This window comes from Petromyzon marinus, chromosome 33 (genome assembly GCF_048934315.1).
Source record: "Petromyzon marinus isolate PM22_M1 ecotype Great Lakes invasive population chromosome 33, UKy_Petmar_22M1.pri1.0, whole genome shotgun sequence".
Lineage (NCBI taxonomy): Eukaryota > Metazoa > Chordata > Hyperoartia > Petromyzontiformes > Petromyzontidae > Petromyzon > Petromyzon marinus.
The window spans coordinates 2,864,739-2,892,307 of record NC_133699.1 but is presented as its reverse complement, the minus strand read 5'-3'; the positions used below and the strand labels follow the sequence as shown (position 1 = coordinate 2,892,307).

Below are 27,569 nucleotides of genomic sequence, written 5' to 3'. Positions count from 1 at the left end.
TCGGCATAGCCGTGGTTAGCGCTGCTCATTTCTGCCTGAGGATGCCTCCAACGTGGGAGGAGAAACGTCACGAAGGAGAAAGCAGCGGTTTCTATGGCTATCCCAAAATAACATTTTACGAGTGTTTCTCATACATCAAGCCGTGAAAACCTACATCAGTACATCTACATAAAGCACATGATTTTCAACATGTAACTAAAAAGTGAATGGCCAAGCATGTTTTTTTTTTCAAGAATGCATTTCTGGTTACAGAGCACAAAGGTGGAGCATCTGTTGATGCAGTCTTTTGAGGCGGTGATCACCCGTGTGGAGCGGGAGGAGACGCATGGCTCCGAGCAGGAGCCAGATCACAGTGGTTATGGTCAGCCCCAAGAAGAAGATGATTATGACCCCTCTTCCTCAGACTTTATGCCACTTTGGGGTAACAACTCTTCAGTTTCGTTCATGTTCATATCTCAGCGGTTGACACTGCAATCAAATGCACTGACATCACTGTAAATAAACAGCTGCAAAGTGCATAAATGTATTTATATTGCTTGTATGCTTTATATATACTTCGTGCAATGTAGTATATTGTTTCATATTGAACTGGACTGATAATTGTTGTGGCTGGATTTTACAATAGTTATGAACAGTCAATTAAATATGATTACAATTATCCGGACTGCATATCTCAATAATTCGTGTAATTTATTGTTATCTTCTTCGGGATAGTTTTGTCGTGTGTTTCTTTATTAATTGAATCAATTATTAATCGGAAAATTGTGCGTATGCGTAAAAGTATAGGCTGTGAAAAACCGATGTGTAAACTTGAATTGTGTGACATAGGTTCTCCCCGCAAATTAGTTCATAAATTGTCACAGAAATTGCTCTGTTCATGTGTGCAAGTATTCAAATGTATGTGCCGGTTTTTGTCTGTATGGTCTTACCTCGCAGCCATGCAGGATGATGAAGTTGTAATGGCTGTAGAAAAAATAAAAAATAAGAAGCTCAACCTGGAAGAGTCAGTCCCTGCACTCACAGACGTCGGCTACCAAAGGGTCTTATCGCAGCCAAACATGGATCTAGTCATCTTCTATCTTGGCTGTACGTTTATAAAAATGAAAAATATGTATTCAATGCAGGGTAACCAGTCTTAACGCTGCGTAAGAACTTGTGCAAAATGATTACAACTGTTACTTTATGTACACAGTTTATGTATTGTTATTTGTAAAATACCTTGCTGATTTAAAAGAAAATTGCTTATTAACGCATGTATTACAAGAACATAAGTGGTTATGACGTTGACATTTTTCACATTGCAGCTTTTGCTGTTGAATAAATGCAGCTTGTGTTTTCATCCACAAGGGGATGCTGTCTCTAAAGCTTTTTTATGGACCTTTGCAGAAGTTGCCAAAAAGATATCAGGTATGTGACTTTTAAGGAGTTTAACTGGTGATCAGCTTTTGGCTCGTTTAGAATTCACTTTTTATTTTGCGATATAGATCATAATTTACATCCTCAAAATATGGTTATCTAAGCTAGTGAATGTCAATTTATTTCTTGGCAAAATGTTTGATGGATTGATAAAGCAGACGCTAATGGTTTAGTATTTAAATTCATAATGCATTTTACAACACACCAGATGTTTACTGTCATGAAATCCGGTCCACCTAACAGTAAGTTTGACTTAAAAAATTCCACTCTCCGTGCACTTACAACTTGAAAGTCTGCCTGCGTGCCCTATCCAAGACAAATATTTAAACACAATTTCCATCCAATAAACGCCTTATTGCGGATGTGAGAGCAACCTTAATGGCATTTGCTGCACGAGTCCCAGCCCTAAGAAGTCTGACATTTTGTGCACACAGCAGCCTTCAGCGGTGTTGGCAGACGAGTCTCCCCGTGGCGCGTGGACTGTGCCGAGTGGACGGATGTTTGCCAGCATGCCAACGTGAGCCGCCTCCCCGCGGTGTTGCTCTTTTCATCACTGGTTCAGAGGCCAACCGCCTACCCCGGAACCTTGTCGAGGGATGCGCTTCTCAGCTGGGTGGCGATGTGAGTAATTTGCTCTCTCGTTATCCCTCGCCGTGACTCTCTCCTGAAAGAATCCATGGGCCCGAATCCCATATTGGCGGAAAGCTTTTTCACCCATTGTGTTTTGAAAACACACCAATTTCTTTTTACAATATGCGACGTTTGTTATTGAATGTTGGGTGATAAAAGGCTCTTCACTTATAGGAAATTTTACCCCATGCATGTGTCAACTTCCCTTGGGGCATTCAAAACATCGAGTGTTAATTTATTTTGTATTCTGGTCTCAGTAATGCTCATCTCCAAATACCTGTTTAGTTTGTTGCCCTTCCCCCGCAACTACAATGAGCACAGTTGGCTACGTGCAGTGCGAAATAATTTTTAACATAGATAACGTATTGTTCATATAAATATGCATTCAAGTAAATATACCATGATGGTGAGGTGGCGAGTGCACTGTGCTATGAACCCAGCAACTTGAGTTTGATCCCATGCCATGGCTAACATGGCAGTGGAATAATAGCTCAACCAGTCCTGGCTATCTGCATTCACCGTTTCGGCGTGGCCAAGTATGGCCAAACAATCCCCATTACGTATTTGGCTTTGCAATGTCTTCAGCAGTGGGATTGACAAAGGTCTATTAAATAAACTTACCCATGTAGAAGGGAAACAATAAAATGATAAAAATATAAAACAATTAAATTCTCACGACGTTTCGACTGCAACACAAGCAATCATCATCAGGTGTGAAAACCACAGCAAGAAAATTTGAAAAAACGTAAAAAAAACGCCACTTTTTTCAGATTTTCCTGCTGTGGTTTTCACACCTGATGATGATTGCTTGTGTTGCAGTCAAAATGTGGTGAGAATTTTATTGTTTTATATTTTTATTATTGTTTCCCTTCTACTTTACTTTACCGAAAGAACCAAGAATATGAATCCCTGCAGTCACGAAAGCTTTAAATCAAAATTTACCCATGTAATTTGCATGATCTTGTCAGTGTTTATACACTCTCTGCCTGAATAATGAGCACACGTATTTTTATTTAATTTCGCTCACTTTCACTCCATCTTTAACAGTAGCATTTGCTTGCTTTTTTTTCAATCCTTGTGCGTTCAACATAACAGGAAATTGTGGTTTTAGCCACAGCAACCATGTAATTATGAATCTTATCTCAAGTGACCGAACACCCACAGGGTGCGATTACTGTTATTCTGGCATTCGTGCGTCTAATATTACTCACTTCTCACGTTAAAAGTTACGTCCTACTTGTAAAAAATACGTACGGTATGAATAACCAATTTTAGAAATGGATAATTTTGTTTGGCTTTATATTCTTGGTTCTTTCGGTAAAGTCACGTAGAAGGGAAACAATAAAATAATATAACCAAGAATATTAATCCCTGCAGTCACGAAAGCTTTAAATCAAAATTTGTTTCGCTTGCCAATATTTCTGTATACAAGACAGTTGTAAGTCAAATTTATACAATGTTTGCATCGGTTTCCAAAAGCAATATTAGTTGTCGATTTGAGCATATGCAATATTCCTATAGTTGGTAAGTGAAATATTCTTAGTTTTTTCGGTAAAGTCACGTTGAAGAGAAACAAAAAAATAATAAAATATATATAAAACAATAAAAAAATTCTCACGACGTTTCGACCATAACTCAAACGGTCGTCTTCAGGTGTGTTGGTTCGCATAAATTTATTTTTAAACGGCGCATTTATTTATTTATAAAAAAAACGTTAGCGCCACGCGCAACGATTTGGCAGTTTACCCAGGACTAGTCCATCTATATTCTGAAAAGAGGAGGGGGGAGACGAATTTTTTTTATATATATAATGTATGCTGTCTGAAAGCCACTGTAAGCGTGAACAATCAATTTCGTCTCCCCCCTCCTCTTTTCAGAATATAGATGGACTAGTCCTGGGTAAATTGCCAAATCGTTGCGCGTGGCGCTAACGTTTTTTATAAATAAATAAATGCGCCGTTTAAAAATAAATTTATGCGAACCAACACACCTGAAGACGACCGTTTGAGTTATGGTCGAAACGTCGTGAGAATTTTTTTATTGTTTTATATATATTATTCTTTTGTTGTTTCTCTTCAACGTGACTTTACCGAACAAACTAAGAATATGAATTACTGCAGTCACGAAAGCTTTAAATCAAAATTTAAGTGAAATATTGTTTCTGAAATTTAGTCCATTTAAAATACAACATCGGACTATCTCTTGAATGTATGTGTAAATGTCACTTAAGGACACCATAAGTAAATGATTATTGAAACAACGTTGGACACACAAGCAGGCAGGAGAATGCAGGGGATTGGCAGATAACTTGAAGAGAGATATTTGGTGTGAAAGAGAAAGGAGGGAGATGGTTGTTTCATTTAAAATTTATTTTATTTGTTACACGGATGATCTTGTTTATCCAGTTGTCTGGCTATTTTACAAGCAGCAACAATAACAAAGACAAAAACACCATTATTGCAGAGAACGCGTACAGGGTCCTTAAGGGATACACAACTAATAATCGAGGTATTTAATGGCCATAACTGAAACACTTGCGAATATTAAAAAAAACGGTGCAAATACAGTGAGGGAAAAAAGTATTTGATCCCCTGCTGATTTTGTACGTTTGCCCACTGACAAAGAAATGATCGGTCTATAATTTTAATGGTAGCTTTATTTGAACAGTGAGAGACAGAATAACAACAAAAAAATCCAGAAAAACGCATGTCAAAAATGTTATAACTTGATTTGCATTTTTATGAGGGAAATAAGTATTTGACCCCTCTGCAAAACATGACTTAGTACTTGGTGGCAAAACCCTTGTTGGCAATCACAGAGGTCAGACGTTTCTTGTAGTTGGCCACCAGGTTTGCACACATCTCAGGAGGGATTTTGTCCCCCTCCTCTTTGCAGATCTTCTCCAAGTCATTAAGGTTTCGAGGCTTACGTTTGGCAACTCAAACCTTCAGCTCCCTCCACATATTTTCTATGGGATTAAGGTCTGGAGACTGGCTAGGCCACTCCAGGACCTTAATGTGCTTCTTCTTGAGCCACTCCTTTGTTGCCTTGGCCGTGTGTTTTGGGTCATTTTCATGCTGGAATACCCATCCACGACCCATTTTCAATGCCCTGGCTGAGGGAAGGAGGTTCTCACCCAAGATTTGACGGTACATGGCCCCGTCCATCGTCCCTTTGATGCGGTGAAGTTGTCCTGTCCCCTTAGCAAAAAAACACCCCCAAAGCATAATGTTTCCACCTCCATGTTTGACGGTGGGGATGGTGTTCTTGGGGTCATAGGCAGCATTCCTCCTCCAAACACGGCGAGTTGAGTTGATGCCAAAGAGCTCCATTATGGTCTCATCTGACCACAACACTTTCACCCAGTTGTCCTCTGAATCATTCAGATGTTCATTGGCAAACTTCAGACGGCCATGTGTATGTGTTTTCTTGAGCAGGGGGACCTTGCGGGCGCTGCAGGATTTCAGTCCTTCATGGCATAGTGTGTTTCCAATCGTTTTCTTGGTGACTATGGTCCCAGCTGCCATGAGATCATTGACAAGATCGTCCCGTGTAGTTCTGGGCTGATTCCTCACCGTTCTCATGATCATTGCAACTCCACGAGGTGAGATCTTGCATGGAGCCCTACGCCAAGGAAGATTGACAGTTATTTTGTGTTCCTTCCATTTGCAAATGATCGCACCAACTCTTGTTACCTTCTCACCAAGCTGCTTGGCAATGGTCTTGTAGCCCATTCCAGCCTTGTGTTGGTCTACAATCTTGTCCCTGACATCTTTGGAGAGCTCTTTGGTCTTGGCCATGGTGGAGAGTTTGGAATCTGATTGATTGATTGCTTCTGTGGACAGGTGTCTTTTATACAGGTAACAAGCTGAGATTAGGAGCACTCCCTTTAAGAGCGTGCTCCTAATCTCAGCTCGTTACCTGTATAAAAGACACCTGCGAGCCAGAAATCTTTCTGATTGAGAGGGGGTCAAATACTTATTTCCCTCATTAAAATGCAAATCAATTTATAAAAAATTTTGACATGCGTTTTTCTAGATTGTTTTGTTGTTATTCTGTCTCTCACTTTTCAAATAAACCTACCATTAAAATTATAGACTGATCATTTCTTTGTCAGTGGGCAAACGTACAAAATCAGCAGGGGATCAAATACTTTTTTCCCTCACTGTATGAGAGCAAGAGGTGCCAGAAAAGGTTAGGTACAATGGCAAGTAGCGCTCTATATTTTATTATAACAGTGACAAACACGCGTGAATATTTTCCCCCGTGAATATTTTCTCATATTGTATGTATGTTCAAAGAAGTTGAACATAGTAATAGTCGAGGAAAGAGACTGAAAAGATTGATGGAAAGGAGGAGGAGATTAGAGGAACCTTCTGGAAGGTTCCAGAAAGATGTAAAGGGGGTGTATCGTATGCTTGGGGCCTGGCTTGTAGACGGCTTCCCGTGAGTGCACGTGTGTTGGGGTGCAATTGATTGTTAATAAAAGCCGAGACCCGAAGATTGTATGTATGTTGAACTTATTTTGCACCGTACGTAGCCAACCGTGCTAATCGGAGGTGCGGGGTAAGGACAAGAACAGATTGCCTCCTGTGGGGACTCCCTTTCATGTGTACTAAATATTTACACGTTGCATGTAATCAATATTCATAAATATACCAGGGTTGTAAAATAAATACTAATATGTAGAATAAACACTGGGGCTATATAATAATATGGAGGAGCAAGGGAGGACTTTATCGAAAGAACCAAAGTATGGATCCCTGCAGTCACGAAAACTTCAAATCTAGATTAACACTGATAATGTATGCATTGTCCTTGAAACTGATTGGTCCACACCAGAGACGGCTTTCTTTTGAGCCTTGAGCCTCATCTCAATTGGTGCTTGACCAGGGGACGCCAAAAGGCGTACAGCTCAAAGACAATGCACTATCAAAGTAATGAGGGCTTGGGGTAAGCATCTACATCATTAGACCACCTTTGCCAGTCCCAAGATATAATAATGGGGGTTTTTCCCCTTTTTTCTGGCAACAAAACTGAAACCTTTTTACGAGGAATCATGTGTGCATTGACCACAATACTTGTCAAATTTATGACATAAAAGAGATACGATTAAAAAAACTTTAGAATCTTGCGACAATCGATGGGTGTATTGTGAGCATAATTTATGTTAATGACTGCAGAGTAAGACTTTTATTCTGACTACTCAGCATTTTCTCGTGAGATTAACCATTTAAAACACAACAGAGGAATGCAACGCCACATGTTAAAAGAACAGTCGACAGAAGCAGGTATTATGGAACTCGATTTGAGATCCCTTGAAATGATCTCGTCCACACGAGGGAGCAGCACTTTGCCACCTTTCCCTGCTCCAGGGTAATGCTTGTACGGGACGATCAAACCAATATTTTTAAAAACTCAGATGTTGAATTTTGCTAAATTAATTACAAAACCACATTTTAAATGTTGTATTTGTGCCGCCATTAGTGACTAGGCTGAAACCATCAACTATTTACTCTCGAGAATCCAATGTAATATTTTCAGCCACCCGATAACCTTTTGTGTTTGTTTCACCTTACTAAACCAACAGTACCTTAAATTCGGTGCCATTTTCATTTAGGCTGTTGACAGCACTTCAGGCATATTACAAATCTTGATTAAGCTATATTAGTAATGGCTGGAATATTCCAAAATGTTTCGAGCTCGAGCAACTATCCTCTCTAAGTTAAATCAATTATATGGCGATACTGCATTAGCGGTGGTGCACAAGCACAAATAACAAAAACGCAACACATGAATCAATAACACTACCCTAAAATAATACTATATACATTTATACCCGTCTAAAGAGTTGATATTTCTGGCAATGTCCTTTCTTCATAGCAGAGAGATCTCTTGCCTCAGACAGTATATGTATTTTTTTTTACTTTTAGGGCAGTGCTGTCAGAGCCATCATAAATTACATATAGTACGGGTTTTTCTGCATTGTATATACACAGCACAAATGCCTGAATAAACTCGTGTAGTTTGCCAACACAAAAAACAGCATTAGTCATGTAATCTGCAGCAGCTCGCCCCAAGCCCCAATTCTCCCACAAACCCCTGTACGTATGATGTAGATGTCAGTGTCTACACACTTTCCCGAAGCACGTTTACATTTGATAATGTGCACAACACACACATGCACTGTCTGATGTATGTGAGAAAGTCTCAACAATAATGTCGGGAATTTTTTTGTTACGTCTTTGCAATCCCTATATGCTCTTCAATGGTTTTGCAGCACCAATTAAATCTGCTGGCCCTCGGGTTGTAAGTATGCCAGCCATAAGCCTGTGCCAGTATATTTATGTCACTGGCAGCTGGGGGTGTGTTTTTGGAGGCTACAAATACAGGAAAATTACACTTTGTCCTGAGAGTGTTTTATCACTGTCAAGCTCAATGTTAAGGGTCATTACCATCCACAGCAAATATTTTATCGGTAACTACATTGATACAGGGGGTTACTTTTTAATCAGCGGGATAACAATTAACATTTTGTAGTCATGACAAAAACATTTATTTGATTAATATTTGACAATTGCTTGCACTTGCTCAAGTGATTAAGAAAGTTTACACGAATAAGGTGTTACTCAGATACAGCAACCCTTTGATGATTACACATTAAATATATCCTCGGTGTGAGCATTATAAAGTGCATAATTACAATTCAGTGAGAAATGAGGTCTGAAACAAATGGCATCACCCAGACAAATACAATAACTGGATAGATTAATTATGCCTTGATTATTACTGTACTCGTCTTTAGGCTTCATTAAACATATTTGTCATCCATATCCAAGGCCTCTTACATTACACCTTCCATTTAGAAACCAAACAAACACATGAAATTAACTAAAGCTGTTTGCTTAACAAGATTTAACCGTTGCTCTGAGTGAGTATTAAATATCATTTGTACTAATTTCACATCGGGTGTCTTATCGCCCTTCCCTGTCATTTTGTACATGCGAGTGTGTGCGCTCTTACACCGTTTGATATTTGCAATGTACCTAAAATGCCCGTAAATGTGTTTGTTCATTGTGACAGGATTAGAGTAGACAGCCCACTACCGTTGCACTCGGTGGAAGAAGCGATGGCTTTCTTGCGAGGGGATCTGCCCAGCTGTGCTGCCGACCTTTGCAATGCCTCTGTCCTTGCACTGCTCACGGTCAACATGCCTGCTGGTGAGCCATGCCTAGAGCACTTGATTTATTACAACCTCAGGCCAACGTAACAACTTAAAAGCATTTTCTATGCAGAGTAACTGTTTGTTTTTGGAGTTCCTTCAAATATTTGTTCAGTGACTCAATTTGGAGTTTTCACCTATTGAAGCTTCTAAAACACAACCATCTGATCCTGTAGCTGCAGGTTTGGGTTTCATCTTCTAGATTTAAATAAATTTAATTCTTTTTAGTATTTTTGATTGTGGGTGGCTTTGAGGTTATTTTTCCTGTTCACACAATCAATGTCCCCAGTAATGTTCTAAGATAACATGAAATGCGAACAGGGTGTGCTAACTCGTATAAGGTAAGTGGTCTAATGTCACTGCAAAAATAGGCCATTGTATGCTGGTGTCTCGTCAACATTTCAAACAATTCCAGAATCTAAAAGAGTTCCCAACTCACAATCAAATGCTTGTGAATTACAATCACGGTTGGGGAGCTGCTCAGCCTATTATCCCTTTGTGATCCATAAAATGAGCATCACAAGAAACACATCACACCGCAGTGGTGGTCCACTAGAGAAGGCTGGCTCCTGCCATTGAAATATGGAATGTTTCACTGCTAACATAGGATTACCAAAGTAAATGACTACTGCCCAAAGCCTAAATTTCGTTTTAAAGCTTTCGTGACTGCAGGGATTTCATATTCTTGGTTCTTTCGGTAAAGTCACGTAGAAGGGAAATAATAAAATAATAAAAAATTCACTTTTTCTTTTTTGCCCAAAGCCTGTTTAAGCCTAGGTCACTTTCACTCGACTAAATACTTTATATGGGGGTTAGCTGTAGTGCAGTGGTTCACACACAGTACTATGGACCCAGTGACCCGAATAAAATCAGATCATCAATACATTTGGTATTCGCGTCGTTATAGCACTAGGCTATTACGGAGGTACTCTATTTCACAGATGATTACAGTCTGCAGTAGTTTCACAGCAGGAGATAATGTTGCTACGTGGCTTTACCCAATTAGGTATTTTTGCAAGTAATCTCCAAATTTTGCTCATTTGGACCATGAAGCTGGCAGACATGGACTACTTTACTTCATTAATGTCCCCGGTTCTTTAATGTCCACTGCTAAGCAGATGGCGGGTATTTTTCATTAATACACTCGCCATATTAACCAGCACCAGAACCCAAAACCACATAGCCATGTGCCATGTCACCACCGCCTTGAATTTGATTGCCCGACATGGCTAATGTACGATATCTGAACAGTTCTTGGTTCTCCCACAATTTACTAAACCTGCACTGGCCTGCCTGGTAAAAATATGGTCAAACAACCCCCATGACTGGCACACCTTGGGGAGGCCTCCTCCAGTTGTGGATTGAAAAAGTACTGTAAATAAAAAGCTTTATAGGGTTAAATGCCCCTGCTTTGATATGAGAGGAAATCACACTGATCCAAACTGCTGCGAATCAATACACGGTGAATGATGATGTATTGAAAAAGTGCTTTTTTATTTAATGTTGCAGAGATCACAGCCTTTGTTGAAGCCAGTAAGGCCTTGAGAGGAGAAGTTCTGATGGGATTGTGCATCACCGATCGTGTGGCCTTGGATGTGTAAGTCACACCTGCCACCTTGGCTCAGTTCCATTCTGGAGGTGAAATCAGTTTAAAACTCGCGTGGCTGGCAGTGGATGGCCTTATAAACACCATTAGTGATCTAAAAAGCCACATAATGAAAGTGGTCAAAGTAGTGCATACAGTGAAGTAATGTTTTGTTATGTTTGCGTGGATATTTCCCAGTTCGTATATATTTTTTTCACCGTTTTTCCTCTGCTCCAAATTTAAACATCAGCATTCTAAAAAACGAGTGTTGTGTCTGTGTTGTATAATGGTGTGATGGCTTTCCTTTTTTGTCAATGTTTTTACTTGTTAGGTCCACTCAACTTGGCAGTTCCATTCCTTCCATAATTGTCTTCAAACGAGGGGAGCCTTCTTTAAAGACAGTTGTGTTCCCACGGCCGATCAGCGCAGATGTCACTGTGAAAACTATCCGCGACTCCAGCCAGCCTGCATTTGTATGCCGCTCTTGTAAATTACGCAGATTCAAACATACATATCAATAATGAGCCTCCCATATTATTTCCCACCCTATCTTGCAATCCCTTCTATTTGAAAGTATTATTTACACACCAGTATCTTGGCATTCCAAACATTTGGTTTCGTTTAAAAATGCCTCCTTTATCTTTAATATCAATGCGGATGTGTATTTTGTACTGGAAATGTACTACGGAGCAGTGTTACATAACATGTTTCCATGCGTTGGGGGTGGTAGTATCGTGGTGTGCGTGCCTTGTTCTATGTTCCCAGTGGTACAGGTCTAATTTCCTGCTGTCCACACCTTTGGCAGTGGATATATGGAAATGCCCTGAACCTACCCAAGGTTTACCCAGATTAAAGTAAATTGGTGTGGTGTGTCAACATCAACATCATGAAAATGGTGGTAGCATGCATGAGGCTGGCCACATCCTCCCACAGTATGCCTTACCATTATTCCATACCACTATATGCAGTTGACAATAACCGATTAAATAATTATTGCCAACAGCACTCACGTTGACAGTATTGAAATTTACCTATATACTATTTTGCATCTTTATATATGTACATTAGTTTTTTTTTTCCTTTTTGAGACTGAACAGTGCATGTAATGAGTTTTCAAATTTAAATGCATTTTCGTTTATGAACTCATGTTTCAAGTTTGCGCAAACGTTTGTGTCACGATATCTCTAAAACTGTTATTCGTTTTAATTATATGAAATGCACTGTTTCCTTTAAACTTGAATTGACAAAACTGTCCAATTTAAATGTTCATTTTATCATTCACATGAGTATAATTTTCTCACCAGTAATGTTTTTTTCATGTCAACGTTCAGCATCATCTTGCCCGTTTTCATGTAGGTTCCAATGGCATTTTGTAGAATATTTTCACGAAGCACATTCTTATCAATTGTATAGCACCTTGTTTGGCCACCAAAAGTAATTTGTGTTTGTCATGCATTTACATATCAACATGCAAATTTACAATTGAAAGTGTCAGTTGTGTCCTGTACGCTTCATTGCAATGTGCAAACAGCTAAATGCCCGTTTCAGAAAAAAAAAACACCCAACGAGTTTGGTTCAGTTACGCACCACTAACAACTCAGCATGCCTCGTGGCTCGTGGTGGTTCCGCTGATTAGGAGAACAAAGTGAAGTCGCTGTATTAAAGGTAATTGTCTTATAGATATCATCTCTGACTTTGTTTTTAACCGCCACGCTAATGTATTCATAAATAGAATGAGCACATGTCACAAGGAAAACGCCCATAATAAAAAATTAACTTGAAACCAAATCAAGTCACCTATATTTGTATCTTCCATACAACATTTATTAGCCATATTTCATTATTTAAGAAAACAAACTAGAGCTCATGTTACCCCACTTTAGTACCATGAACGTTTACTCATCATCACCCTTTTACCATGATTAATCCACTGCTGGATGAAGATCTTCCCTTTCTGTCGCTGTCCCACGTGATACCACAGCTTTTAAAATTGAAGGATGAGATCGTCCCTCAATTTTCACGTCTGTTGTCCTCTCGGGAGCGTTTTCCACTTTGGCACGTACAAACGCGTTACATTTTAACTCGCGACATTTAACGCTTGTCCTGCAGGCAGAGCTGAGCGTGTCGCTGCTACCGGAGCTGCTGCGTGTCGGCCGGCCTCTCTTAATCCTGTTTGTTGGAGGCCGCAATGGAGCCTCCGTGTCAGCCATGCGCACACTGGAAGCCGCAGCTCGAAGCGGGGCTCTGGCTTACAGCACGGCTTGCTGGATGGACATGTAATGCCTACACACATCTGGCCCATTGCACAATCATTCCACGCTCCCGTCAACCTGACCAATCTTGAGCCGAGAAGATGTTGTTTTTTTTGTCACAGTTACTGAGCATAGACCTTGCGGTCTGCAAAAAACACTTTCACTGTTATAGGTGTACATAGACAACAGTTCATACGTTTCTTGAATTGAACAAGCTTCGATTAATTTGGTAATCGAGATGATGGAAGGGGAGATCCAAAGTCCAGCAGTGTGAGGGAAGATGCATAAAGAGAAGTGTAGAGTGAATCGTTTTTGACAAAACCACGTTGTTTAACTTGGATTTTTTTCTTCTAATTTTAGTTGCATTTCCCAGGACAATTGAGGCATTTCAGCAATATAATGAACACGTTACCGGACATGTTACCGGAAGAGTGTCATCGCCTTTAGGAAAATAGGGCTACACTGCATGCATCTGGCACACTCGTGAGCATTCCTAAACATTGTGCACAGCTACTTGGAAAATAAATTGTGGAATCATCTTGTTGCAGGTTTGAATAGAGTGATTCTATTCAGGATATCCACCAGTGTCTCATTTAATTAGCCTCCTATAAAGTCAACTTCTAAGGCTTGGAACTTACTTCCCAGTGAACTGCATGCTGGGAAAAATTAAAATCTTTCGAAAACTTGCAAAATGTTATCTTTTAAACCAGACATATATTTAATGTGGTGCGCTACTGGTCAATATTGTAATCGGCACGATATAGGTAACGTTCGTACTTTCGTGCTTGTGTGGGTGGAGCGGTGGCACAGTGATGAGCATTCTGAATTATGAGCCGGGGGAACCTGAGTTTAATTCCTGGCGATGGCTCAAACATGCGTGGAAGTTTAATGTCTCAATCATTCCCTTCATCAACGCACACTGAACAGCATGGTGAAGTATGATCTAAACAACCCTCATGGACGACATGGTGTGGGGAGGCTGTCATCCAGTCGTGTATTGACGAAGGTTTGCACATGATTATTGTACCTTGTCTGGTCTCCACACATGAGTGGAGTTTGGGGGGGGGCGCACGGGATAGGCAGCCCCCCCTAAACTAGTCACCTTTTATTTTCAGTAGTTTACAATTAAGATTAAACATTAATTATATCCACCCTCGATTCCTAATGTGAGGGACAAAGCGAACCCCTGCCAAACTCTGCCTATGTCTCCACATGTAAAACAAACAACATGTTATGTGCTTGTTATATCTCTTGTATGCAGTGTGGACAACCCAGTGGGCTCGGAGATACTGGAGACATACTTGCCGAGGACAGCCAACCCACCGGAGCTGGTGTTGGTGAACCCACACAGGGGCGCAGGACAGGTCTACGCGTTTCCCAAATCTGACAAGCCACTCACCGCCTCTGCCATCTCTATGTGGCTTTCGAGTATCCGGCTTGGAAACCTACAGCCGACAGGTTTGGACAAAAAATATCAGCGATGTATCGTGAACACCAAGTGTTGTCTCGAGTGGAATGTTGTCATTGTCTGAAAAGTCAGCTGTCGTCTTAGGGTCGTTTTTGGTATGGATCTGAAGGAGCACCATGATGTTATCTGAGAACCTAATGATACCACTATGACTATTTGTCTTTCAGGATATTAACGCTGCATGTGTCAGAAGCTTTCACATCGTTTTTTTGTGCCATTCTTATAGCGAAAGGCTATCGCAAAGACGCAGTGTTTCGCAGATGGGTATAGTCTGTCAGTAGGGGGTGATGTTGGGCGCTGCGGTAGAAAGATGTTAACTCGCTCGCCAAGTATGCAGAATCTCATGCATGGGTTCGTTCCAGACCCTGACGCCTGTGAGTTTGGAGTTCTTCCTGTGGTCGCATGGATTTTTCTCTGGGTCCTCCGGTTTTTCCATCCACATTTAGATTCATTCTTTTAGCGTATTTGGCTGTTATAATTTCCACTTGATAAGCCGCTTCGCTGAGCTATCATTTAGATCGCTTCTGAAAAAAATGCTGTATAACTCAGTGGACCTTTTCTGTTAAAATAAAAACAGTTTAGTGTGGTTTTACCTAATTAAGTCATTGAGTAATTTTTCACGTGGCTAATTTGGACGGTGATGCTGGTACACATCACGGGATCTTAAATGTCCACTGTGAAGCAGTTGGCCCATATTTGTAGTTATTATATCAACAGTATTAACCAAGGTGGCCACTGCTCTAACATCACAAACCCCTGCAACAAGTGTAAAACGTGCAGTGTGAATATACAAATATGAATTGCATGTTTGTGGCTGCAATGAGTAAATAGGTTAATTTAAGCGAGGGGAAAGTTCCACTTAGCACGTGGTAAAACTGTCAGTCATCCTTTTTGACTTCTTAAAATAACTTCAGTCTAAGCTCACACAGCACATGTGCAATACATCCGAGTATATGACTCAGTAATGGGAAAACCATACTCCTTTGTATTTTGCTGCATTTCCGCCAGTAGTCTAGGCATTTCAGGAAACTGAATGCAAAATTAGTGGCCGGGGGAATTATTCTCAAGAGGAATGATGAATATATTTTGCGGTAAAAAAAGCGAAGGGAAAATAGTACTAATTGCACTGATTCACAGTCAGTAAAATTACCCTCCATGTATCGCAGCAAGCCGTCTGAGTTGTACACCCACATGTTTTCACTTCGTGGTGGAATGAGACACTTTTTTTGAAGGTGCTTTGATTTCTGGACAACACTTTTCTCCCCGCATCGCCACGCATGTGTAGCTCCTTTTCAAACCGCACACGTTTAAAATTCCATTTATGCAGAATGTTACTCACCCGTTTATAGAATCTCTGTCCTTTGCATATATTTTTTTTCCCGCAGCATGGGAGCATGCAAAAGTATAAAGTTATCGTGATCGGGGAATGTTTTACCTCCCTGCCCTTCCCTCATTAAACTAGCGTTTGCGAATCCCTTGTACTGGCACTTTACCAATATGGCCTGAGGTGTTATTACAAGTACTTGTCCAATATGGCCTGAGGTGTTGAGGACCACTGTTAGTACAAGTACTTGTCCAAAAGGCAGAAACTGGTGAAGTGAAACTTACAAAAACTTGAACTATTGCATTGCTATAAAATTTCAACAAAACACTTTATGTTAAGATTCATCCAGTTTATAACTCAAAACAACAAAATCGTAGTTTTGTACTGTAATCCTTCGATTATTGTTTCAAAATCAAAATTGTTATCCTGCTCAAATGAGATTTGAGGCAGCCCACGCCTGTTTATAACCCTAAGCCAGTTGTAAAACTTCTACATTAATATGGCGAGTCCATCCATAAGACGACCACTGTTACCTTCTCGACACGATGCATTGAGTCGACCCCAACCAGGATTTGGACTTGCAACCTTCTGATTACGAGCTGCTCGCCATACTGTTGAGCCACATTGCTGGATATATGATTGTTTATAATGTAATGAGTGGCTTTTTTATATTAGCGGAAGTCATATTGGACCATTATCTTGATGTTTTCATTTGGCAAGGAAAAGTAGCAGAAGAATGTTCTCGTAGTTTGAGAATAAATAAATAATTACAACATTCTGGCAAGGAGTTGTTTCCACCCATACTCAGTGTGCTGCCTTTAGCACCACCGTCACGAAGGCTGTTTGCACAGCATTTGACAGAATTTCAAAGTAAACAATGAAAGCCTCTTTTATTCCTCAACTGATGGCACATTTCACGACACAATTTATTTTAAAGAGCCTTCTATTTCTCCAATAGATTCTTTGTGGGGGGGAAAAAAAACCACTTCGTTTTCTTGTCACTTTAACTGTAGCCACCTCTGATTTGCGTTAGCGACGGGCTGCACACATTTTGTGTGTGTTATAAATGAAACTTTTTTATTATTGGACGAACAAAGCATGACAATTTTTATGCCAAATACTTTTAGATGCTCGGTGCCATGTTCTTACATTGTGTTGCTTCTGTGTGACTACGTGAGTAAGCAGTAACAGCATGTAAAAATGTGAATGAACTAAGGGTTCATTCCATGGAAGACAGGTTGTATTCTGTGGTTCGGTTCACTGACCTGGTCTTCTCAAGTCTCCATAATAAGAGTGGCTGATAAAACGCACTGTGAATGCAGCGATCAACATCCACTCTCCGGTAGCTGTTTATGCGAATAGCCTCTCTGCAGCATCAATTTGATAAACCCTTGGTAGATTACAGTACGATCTAACTCTGAATGGATCTCTGAGCCAAAGTGTATTTGATTTTTGAAAGTGTATTTCTAGACTGTTGTTCAGGTCTCTTAACAGTGCTTTATGTTTACATACAGCACTTTTCTCGGCTTGTGTTCTCGAAGTTTCGTGTCAATTCATGGAGTGGGTTTCCTTTCATTTTGCATGGCTTCACATATCAACAGTAAACGACATTTTGAGCAGTGCCATTAAAACAAAAACGTTGCTCATTTCCATTAAATTTGTATCCAAATCCGCAGACAGCAGTGGTTTACTATGGACCATTTAGTAAACCACTGTGGCCTGTGCTCCTTCAACGGAGGAGGAGGAGGAACAGAAAAACGACACAAATTATTCTGAAGTCCTCTCGTGACTATTGGACCTCGACCTTGGCATTTAACTCCTGAACATATTGCTTTAGCCAAGAGGAGAATATAATGAATGCTTTCATTTTAATATCAAAACACAGAACATTGAGTTTCATAACAATACGCAGATGTTGAGATTTGGAAAGGCAATAAAACAAACTAAAGTCTTTCAAGCTGTATCTAACAAGACCAAAACATCCGGCAAAGTTATTTTACAAGCACATTGCTCAAATACAGCAATGCAATAAATATATCATTGTGGCTGGTTGCAGACTGACGTATTTAATTCCACCAACCCACCCTATTTTTTTCCCCAGCTGTTCTGCCAGACAAGACATGGCCTCCGTCACGCCAAAATCTGGACTTTCTGGCCATCATGGATGCCGAATCACCGGGGTTCGCCGAGAACCGTCAGCCGAATGGAGCGGACACCGACGACAGAGATGCAGGAGACAGTGAAGAAGATTACGATGACAACGATGGCACTGAGCATAGTGGGCAGGAGGAGTGGAGTGAAAGGGATTTGAATCACAGGGTGTCGTCTGCTTACAATGGGAGGGAGGAAGGATTCCTACCAGGACGTGCACCGCAAAGCGCTGGCAGCGGTCATTTTGCCCCTACTGAGAAAATGCACCAAACCCGGCCACCCCCGCAAAGCCAGCCTCATGACAGACATGTCGAGCTATGAGTGAGAGCGGCACTTTTATTTTCCCCACCCCGCTCTTAATCCAAAAATATATTATACAGCTGCCCGTGTGTTGGTATGTCCTTTCTTATCGTCGTGCATGCTGTGTATCTGACGTTTTTTGGATAACGTTGGGTGTTGCCTTGCCCCGCGCTCTTTGCGGGGGAGGGTACTCCATGCCAATCAAAGTGCAGCTGTTTTGTTCCATGTGAAAAAAAGCTCACCTTTTAGCCCATCCGGCTCTGTTAAGCTTCACTTGTCAAAATCAATATCCCACCATTTGTCCAAAAGTATTATCCGATACATCCTTTGACCCAGCTCCCACACACATACACTGGTCATTCGTTACTGTCTCTGGATTGTGGGAGTGCCATTCACCAGATCTTTAGATAGTGTTTCCCCCCCTCGTGTGCGTGAGGTTTTTTTTCTCTCCATGTGCTCTGGTTTCCTCCTACACATATATAAACACTCGTAAATTGGCTTCAAACTCAATTAAAAACTACAAACCCAGTGCTGGACCATCCTGAAAAAAGAGTCCTATGACTCAGTGTGGCTTTCCCCTAAAAACAACAATTATCCCAAAATAAGTGCATTAAAGCTTTGTTGTGGACATACTGAAATATGTTGGACATTGTATACATATGAAAGTGATCATGAAATCCTGGAAAAATTTTAATGTTTATCAATTAGTTGTGCCATGTTCCAAATTGTTCTCATAACTTCAGGCGAACTAGAGCATATTTAATAGACGTTTCCCAATTTTTCCTATTCGCGAAATGAATCTGGACAACCATAAACGAATAGCACTATGACATAAAAACAACTTCATGTATATTATGATTTATGAGCAACTGTTGAACAAAATTAAGATACTATTTCATTTTTATCCCACTGGGTTTCCACACCTTTAGAAAAAAAAAACTGGTTTAGTTTATATAAGTTCATCGTCAAAGTACGTGGTGTAAAGAATGTGGAACTAAAGAAAAGTATATATTTTTTCATCTTACAAAGTCGGGGTTTTGTAAGTCGGGTTTAATATTTGGCCACTGCCAGGGAAGAATACATCCCAGATATGGGTTTTTTCCTCTCTCCAAAAGAGCATGCTTGTGTACTCTGACCACCATTTGGCGATGATCCTTTATATTTTTGAACGGCAAGCAATGTCATCTTCACCCTATTTCCCACTTGTCATCGCATCAATAAAATACTACTGCCATTCATCGCAGAGGAGAACAGATTTTCATCTCTAGCCTGAGCGGGTGATTACGTACTTGGAACGGTTGTCCCGACAATAGGTCTCTGAATCAACGCTACAAATGTAAATAGCTTATCGCTATCGCACGTCTGGGCTTTGCTGTTTTACAATTTTGGTATTTTACAAATTCGAAATCGTGCGTTACTCGGCAACAAAACGTTACAATTTTATAAACTATACGTTTATAGAACAATGTGTTTTTTGGGATTTGGATTGTAAATATTTCAAATCTGTGGAATTTTGTTCTGGTTTTGTCGAACATAGCAATGCGAACATTTAAAGTTGTGATAATCCATGTGGTTTGTGTTCTTCGTTGCAGCACTAATTACACGTGACACTGTTCGCGTGTGTTTGCACCCCTAAAAGCATTAAAAAAAATCGCGGTTTTATGTCATCCCCTTTTTGGTTGTAACATTTTCTGTATGCCAAATGCCTTTTCGGGGGCAATGCCCCTTGAGCATTGGAAACATACGTGTATGTAACCGCAGCTACATACTTCAACTAAATAGATTTTTAAGTGATTTTCTTGTCCTTTTAGACATTTTTATTCCTGTTTTTAGTTTTTTCCTGTCGGGAAAAAACCACAGATTTTTGGGACCTGCGAGAGATATACAGTATGTACAGTATACTCTTATACAAGCGCACAACTTTATCTGTGATGAACGCTGCACTTTCCGTCGTTTTCATGCAGGGGGCGCTGTAAACTTACGCGCTCACTGCATGAACGACGGAGGCGCAGGGACAGACGTTCGATTACGTTGGAATCGATCTGCAGACGGCGGTCTTCTCGCACGGCCAGCAGCTCTATGTCGCCTTATCTCGATCCCGCAGTCCCAAACAGGTGAAAGTCCGCATCGAACCGAACCCCCAGCAAGGCCATCTACTTAACGACGAGAGAAAATTCACACGAAATGTCGTTTCCAGTGAAGCCTTCCAGGTGTAAAATGATATGAGCTTTTAATGAAGAAATACAATTATCTAATTCAAAACATAATACAATTCTAAGATGTTTAATTTAAAAAACTTCAAAACGGAGCATCGGGTGCTTGCGTGAATGCGTCGTTCGTGTGCATTTTTTTTCGTGACTTTCCTGGCCGAAGGCCATAAATGGTTGTGGGGGGTGCCACAGCCGCCCTCGAACAACCCCGAGGATATAATATATTCCTGTAGCGACCATAGGCTCCACCCCTACATTTGGTGTTGAAGCTAAGGCTGTCCTATCTAGCTAAGCACATCTTTTATTTTTTTACCAAAAATGATTTTTTTGCATCCAGGTCTACACTTTAAAATGTAGGCGATGGCAGTTTATAAGTAAATTAATAATTAAAGGACAATGTCCGGTCTTGCCGACGCCAAGTCCAGTAACCACAATAACTATGGCCTCATCGACAGACCTGTATCGTGTATGTGCACACTATGTGTGTGCGTGCATATGGATGGAACTCAAGAGCACGTGTCACAACAGCCTTTATGGCTACACGGGGACACTGTCTTTGTGCTCTGTGTGTATATTATGAATGTAGATTGTGTATATACCGTACGTGTAATGTGTGTAGTATAGTAATGATTGCAGTCATTTTCTAATCCACTGATGGATGAAAGCCTACCATTGTTGTGGCGGGTTGGCAATACTTCAAGATGATCAGTGAGAGTTGGTGCCATGACAGATCAGATATTGCTCTTCCTGTTAGCTGTGGCCAAGAAGTTAAACTCTTGAATGGGTCACTGCAGTTGCTTGTAACACCAGACCATATTTCAAATCAAACAAACTAAAGCAACTGATCGAAGAACACAACAGTCGGATCAATGTCCCAATCTGCGCCGATAGGCTGCCTTGTTTTAAAACACAAACATAGTATATAATTCAGTCATGCAGTGTGTTTCTAATTGTTAGGTTCAGAGTTTGTGGAAAATTAAATGGCAATGAATCAAACAATAGGGAAAAGATGATTGAAGCTTAACATGGTATAATTTCTTGCTTGGCTAACACTGGTATTTTAACATGTAATTGCTATTTGCTTGACTAAGAGTGGTATTTTGACATGTGGCAACTCTTTTTTTGGCCGACACAGAAGTGTTGTAAGATGTGTGATGCTTGCATGGTTAATACAGTTGTATGTTATATATCCAATTACTGCTTGCGTGTTAGCTATATAGATGAAGTGCCAATGCAATGGTTTTGAGATTTTAACTGTCTCGCCAAGTATACCGGAGGTTGTGGGTTCGATCCCAACCCCGACGCCTGTATATTTGGAGTTGACATGTCTCTCTCCCTGTGGTTCTCCGTGTCCTCCGCTTTTTCCCTCCACATTTAGAAACATGCATTTACATTATTTGGCTGCTATACGTGTCTACGTGATAAGCCAATTCGTTGAGATATCATTTTCGGTCAGGTCTTTTATGGAAAAATAGTTACAGCGAGGGAAAAAAGTATTTCATCCCCTGCTGATTTTGTACGTTTGCCCACTGACAAATGATCAGTCTATAATTTTAATGGTAGGTTTATTTGAACAGTGAGAGACAGAATAACAACAAAATCCAGAAAAATGCATGTCAAAAATGTTATAAATTGATTTGCATTTTAATGAAGGAAATAAGTATTTGACCCCTCTGCAAAACATGACTTAGTACTTGGTGGCAAACCCTTGTTGGCAATTACAGAGGTCAGACGTTTCTTGTAGTTGACCACCAGGTTTGCACATATCTCAGGAGGGATTTTGTCCCACTCCTCTTTGCAGATCTTCTCCAAGTCATTAAGGGTTCGAGGCTGACGTTTGGCAACTCGAACCTTCAGCTCCCTCCACAGATTTTCTATGGGATTAAGGTCTGGAGACTGGCTAGGCCACTCCAGGACCTTAATGTGCTTCTTCTTGAGCCACTCCTTTGTTGCCTTGGCCGTGTGTTTTGGGTCATTGTCATGCTGGAATACCCATCCACGACCCATTTTCAATGCCCTGGCTGAGGGAAGGAGGTTCTCACCCAAGATTTGACGGTACATGGCCCCGTCCATCGTCCCTTTGATGCGGTGAAGTTGTCCTGTCCCCTTAGCAGAAAAGCACCCCCAAAGCTTAATGTTTCCACCTCTATGTTTGACGGTGGGGATAGTGTTCTTGGGGTCATAGGCAGCATTCCTCCTCCAAACACGGCGAGTTCAGTTGATGCCAAAGAGCTCCATTTTGGTCTCATCTGACCACAACACTTTCACCCAGTTGTCCTCTGAATCATTCAGATGTTCATTGGAAACTTCAGACGGGCATGTATATGTGCTTTCTTGAGCAGGGGGACCTTGCGGGCGCTGCAGGATTTCAGTCCTTCAAGGCGTAGTGTGTTACCAATTGTTTTCTTGGTGACTATGGTCCCAGCTGCCTTGAGATCATTGACAAGATCCTCCCGTGTAGTTCTGGGCTGATTCCTCACCGTTCTCATGATCATTGCAACTCCACGAGGTGAGGTCTTGCATGGAGCCCCAGGCAGAGGGAGATTGACAGTTATTTTGTTATTTTGTGTTTCTTCCATTTGCGAATAATCGCACCAACTGTTGTCACCTCACCAAGCTGCTTGGCAATGGTCTTGTAGCCCATTCCAGCCTTGTGTAGGTCTACAATCTTGTCCCTGACATCCTTGGAGAGCTCTTTGGTCTTGGCCATGGTGGAGAGTTTGAAATCTGATTGATTGATTGCTTCTGTGGACAGGTGTCTTTTATACAGGTAACAAGCTGCGATTAGGAGCATACTATTAAAGGGAGTGTTCCTAATTCTAGATTTAAAGCTTTCGTGACTGCAAGGATCCATACTCTTTGGTTCTATTCGGTAAAGTCACGTAGGTAAAAAATAAAACAAAAATTACGACGTTTCGGCCACAACACAAGCGGCCTTCATCAGGTGAAGGGATCAGGCTGTCTCGAGGACAGCGCTGGAGTGAAACACAGCCACGCTCAGACCGCGACCTTTAAGCTGTGTAAGCAACCATTGGAAAGATGTTCTAAATCGAACCAAACATTAAACTAATTTCAATGGTACAGTATATTTTTTCAAGTAGTGGTACCCCAAACTTTCGCAGCTCTTACATTCCCTTTTCACACCATCAATAGGCAAACCCCCCCCCCCCCGCCAACCGGCATGTGCACCCGCATGTACACCACCTCTATGCTAAGTCGGCCAATCAAATGCAAATTGTTATGCTAATTCCTTTGTCAAGGCACCTTGTTTCCTCGCACACAGCTTAAAGGTCGCGGTCTGAGCGTGGCTGTGTTTCACTCCAGCGCTGTCCTCAAGACAACCTGATCCCTTCACCTGATGAAGGCCGCTTGTGTTGTGGCCGAAACGTCGTGATTTTTGTTTTATTTTTTACCTACGTGACTTTACCGAATAGAACCAAAGAGTATAGTGCTCCTAATCTCAGCTCGTTACCTGTATAAAAGACACCTGGCAGCCAGAAATCTTTCTGATTGAGAGGGGGTCAAATACTTATTTTCCTCATTAAAATGCAAATCAATTTATAACATTTTTGACATGCGTTTTTCTGGAATTTTTTTGCTATTCTGTCTCTCACTGTTCAAATAAACCTACCATTAAAATTATAGACTGATCATTTCTTTGTCAGTGGGCAAACGTACAAAATCAGCAGGGGATCAAATACTTTTTTCCCCTCATTGTATATGGCTCAGTGGGCCTTACCTGGTAAAATAAAAAAAAGTTTAGTTTCTAGAATGCATGCCTTTGCGTAGGGACATTACTAAGCGGATCTGAGTGAACTTCTTAAAAAAATGCCGATGCCCCCTCAATTCCCACGGATTCTTAACTTTAATCAGTCATCTTAAGGATAATTCTGTATACAGAAAGCCAAATCCCCAATTGCATCGTAATTGTGGGAAATATTTAAAGGTTTGTTTTACTCAGTTGACTTGTTTCAATTATCTGAGGCTTCATCATCACAGATGCATTTAACTGTCACCTTGTGAAAACATCCCAATATTTATGGCAACACCCAGATTCTGAATTATAACAGGTCCTATGGAGGGAGAAACAAGACTCATAGGGAGGGCACAGCAGTCAGAATTATTTTACTATAATTTCGTTTAACATTTTCGTTGGAAAAACACAAATGGAAAACTGGATGAATGATAAAAAAAGGGCTTGGCTTACAACCCATGCTGCTGGTAAACCTACAGATTGCAATCTGTTGTTGGGTCATGCCCAAAACATTGTTTTAAAATAACTGAACCCACCCACAGACATTTCCACCATATGTTTTAAATAGCAGCAGATGGGCATTATTTAAACAAAAAAAATTCATATGATTTTTTAGTATGTATAAAATGATACTCATTAGTTTTTTCGGTAAAGTCACGGTAAAGTCACGGATGTAGAAAATTATATTATTTTAATAAAACCAAAGAGTATAGTCATTTATGCAGTCACGAAATCTTCAATTCTATATTATGAATAAAATGATTTGAAAATATAATTGTTACAAAAGCAACTGCTAGTTTTATCTGTTAACAGAGTACTTGATAAAAAATAATAGTTTGCGAAAATATTACATTGTCTACCCCGCTAGATGCAACGTAAATTGGGGGAAATTACCATTTTTAAAGTGTTACAGAGTCGAGAGGTGTGGAATCCTACTCGTCAGAGTTGGAAACCGACCTCAGAACCACCATGCTCATGTCCGACTTACAGGACTCACCCTCCCACACCACCACAACTGGCATTCCAAATGAAGGCATCCACCCGGGCATTTCATTTTACACGACACAGAATAAGTGCAACCACTTGTCGGGAAAAGTCTTCCGTCTAAACGTAAACAGTGCCATCCCCGCCTGTGGCCGCTCTTGGCTGGGTTTCAACCACAATTCACGACCGCCGAATCGTTTATCTGAACAGTGCAGCTTGGGAGGGAATGGCCATGAGCTAGACAAGCGACCTTACATCACGAACACCAACAATTGTATATTGGCGTGCGTGTGCGGAAGTGTGCGAGCGGCTGCCGAGTTGGCTGTTACACAACCTGACGAGCCCTGCGCCCCCAGGTTCGATTCGCGGCTTCGGCTACGGCTGACTCACCTGTGGCGAGTGGTATCAGAAGCGGTTCTGGGCCTCCCCTAGATCAACTTGGCCTTAAGCGAGTAACAACAATGCGGAGGCGTGGCGTGGTGCTGACCACGCCACCCGTTTGTGCACCTCCGATTTGCACGGTTGGCTACGTACGGTGGGAAAGAAGTTCAACATACAGTACATACGTACAAACCTTCACAGGCGCTCGCAAACAGCGCTTGCCCCGACAGCCTATGATGGCCACACGGGGAATGTTTGGCTCTGTGTGATCCATGTTCCGAACAAATATCTCAAAATGTGGAGGCTCTCCTTCCACGTTGGAATGAACATTGTATCGTGTGTGCGAGATTACACCAGCTGCTATGTAAAAAAAAAATGAAGATACTGCATTGACTGCTTTGCTATCACGATGTAATATCATTGTACCAAGCTTGTACAGACATATGTATCTACGTACACATGTATTATGTGGGTCTGCAAAAATGCACAAGGACAAATGCATTGCTTCCACAGTCCTTTTTAAAATGACGGGAAAAAATCACAAGGTTACAATCTAAAAAATGTGTTCCTCTTAAAAAGGTACAATGCCATGTATTACTACTGATTGTCTTGTCAATGAAGATTCATGATTATCTTCACAATCTGTATCTAATTATATAATATGTTGTATTTTCATAACACTGTAACGGGTGTCAACTGGTACAGAATAAATAAATTATTTCATTCTCATGTGTGAGTGTGCGTTATTTTAGCTTCAGTGGTTTCACTGCGACCTTTTAGCCCTTGGCTCCACTGCTGAGCTGGAGTTTTTTTTTGCCACCACAGTAAAAGATATATATTTATCTAGATTTGCAACAACAAAAATTAACACCGTCGCAAAAAAATATATTTTTGTTATTCGCGACATGATGACCAACAGGGTGCAAAATAATAATAATCCTCAGCTTTACAAAGTGGAACAGCTGGAGTTCTTACCATGTGTGGCCAAGACAATGAATGAGAAGCCGTGTACTATCATCAAGCGTGGCGTAAACAAATGGAGAGACACAGACAATCGATTGAAGCTGGAAGAATCCGTTGAGCTTTGAAGCTCTTTGTTTCCACAGGTGTCCGGGTCGAGGTTGGTTGGCAGCGGTGAAAGTTTTGAGAGGTAGTTACCTCGCTATTCACATCAATCAAATCATGAACGCAAACAATCGCAAAAGAATAATACGGAGAGAAAAAATAACAGCAAGAGTCAAAAATTACACAGAGGATAAATTACACTCGCAAATTCGCAGTTGTCAAAATCGTAGTTGCAACTCGCACTTGCAAATGTGTCTGCAGTTGACCTCGGGTAAGAGTTGAAGAGCATTTCTTGGTAGCAAATGCACCGAAATGAGAGAGGAGCACGCAAGGGGATTCCACAACGTGGGTGCTGCAACAGCAAGAACCTTTGTGACCAAGTCCGTCTCTTGTTCGAGGGACAGTCAACAAGCAATTTGACGTCCGTCAAAGATGTTTTAAAATGTCCCCAGTGGCGTTTTGAAAGAGTCGGCCTCATACAGTTTCAGTTTATTTATTAGGTTATAGCCCTGTGGGCCATTCGGCTCTTTAATCGGGTGCAACCGCAAAAAAAACAACAACATGAACAAGTGACATCTTAAAGTGACTACGCGCAACAGAAAAATCCAGGAATAAAACATCAAAGTCTTCCAGAAAAAGCACCGTATATCAATGGTGTGTGCAAAACAATGACAACCATAAGATAATTTTGATTAAAGTTATCAGTCTAATTCTGTACTACAACAAACAAATATGGCTAAACCAAAACGTTTTCGAAATCACCAAAATAAAGCTATAAAAACTATGTAACAGTGATCATAGGAACTGTGATTCAAATTTAACAATAA

The 27,569-nt window shown here is 40.8% G+C and overlaps 1 protein-coding gene across 7 annotated transcripts in view; it reads left to right on the top strand.

The window, feature by feature from the left end:
• Positions 1–26,406, top strand: part of TXNDC16 (thioredoxin domain containing 16) — a 33,671-nt gene extending 7,265 nt beyond the window's left edge. For 5 of the 7 annotated variants that reach the window (XM_076071451.1, XM_076071452.1, XM_032964859.2 and 2 more), the window contains 10 exons: positions 253–421; positions 937–1,086; positions 1,348–1,407; positions 1,851–2,037; positions 9,130–9,266; positions 10,778–10,865; positions 11,185–11,326; positions 12,963–13,129; positions 14,367–14,563; positions 17,999–26,406. In XM_076071451.1, coding sequence (XP_075927566.1) covers positions 253–421; positions 937–1,086; positions 1,348–1,407; positions 1,851–2,037; positions 9,130–9,266; positions 10,778–10,865; positions 11,185–11,326; positions 12,963–13,129; positions 14,367–14,563; positions 17,999–18,369 — 1,668 coding nt within the window. In that variant the 3' untranslated portion in view covers positions 18,370–26,406. Of the gene's footprint in view, positions 1–252; positions 422–936; positions 1,087–1,347; positions 1,408–1,850; positions 2,038–9,129; positions 9,267–10,777; positions 10,866–11,184; positions 11,340–12,962; positions 13,130–14,366; positions 14,564–17,998 lie in introns of all 7 variants that reach the window. The other 2 variants (XR_012945866.1, XM_076071449.1) reach the window with 2 other exon arrangements.
• The last annotated feature ends 1,163 nt before the right edge of the window (positions 26,407–27,569 follow it).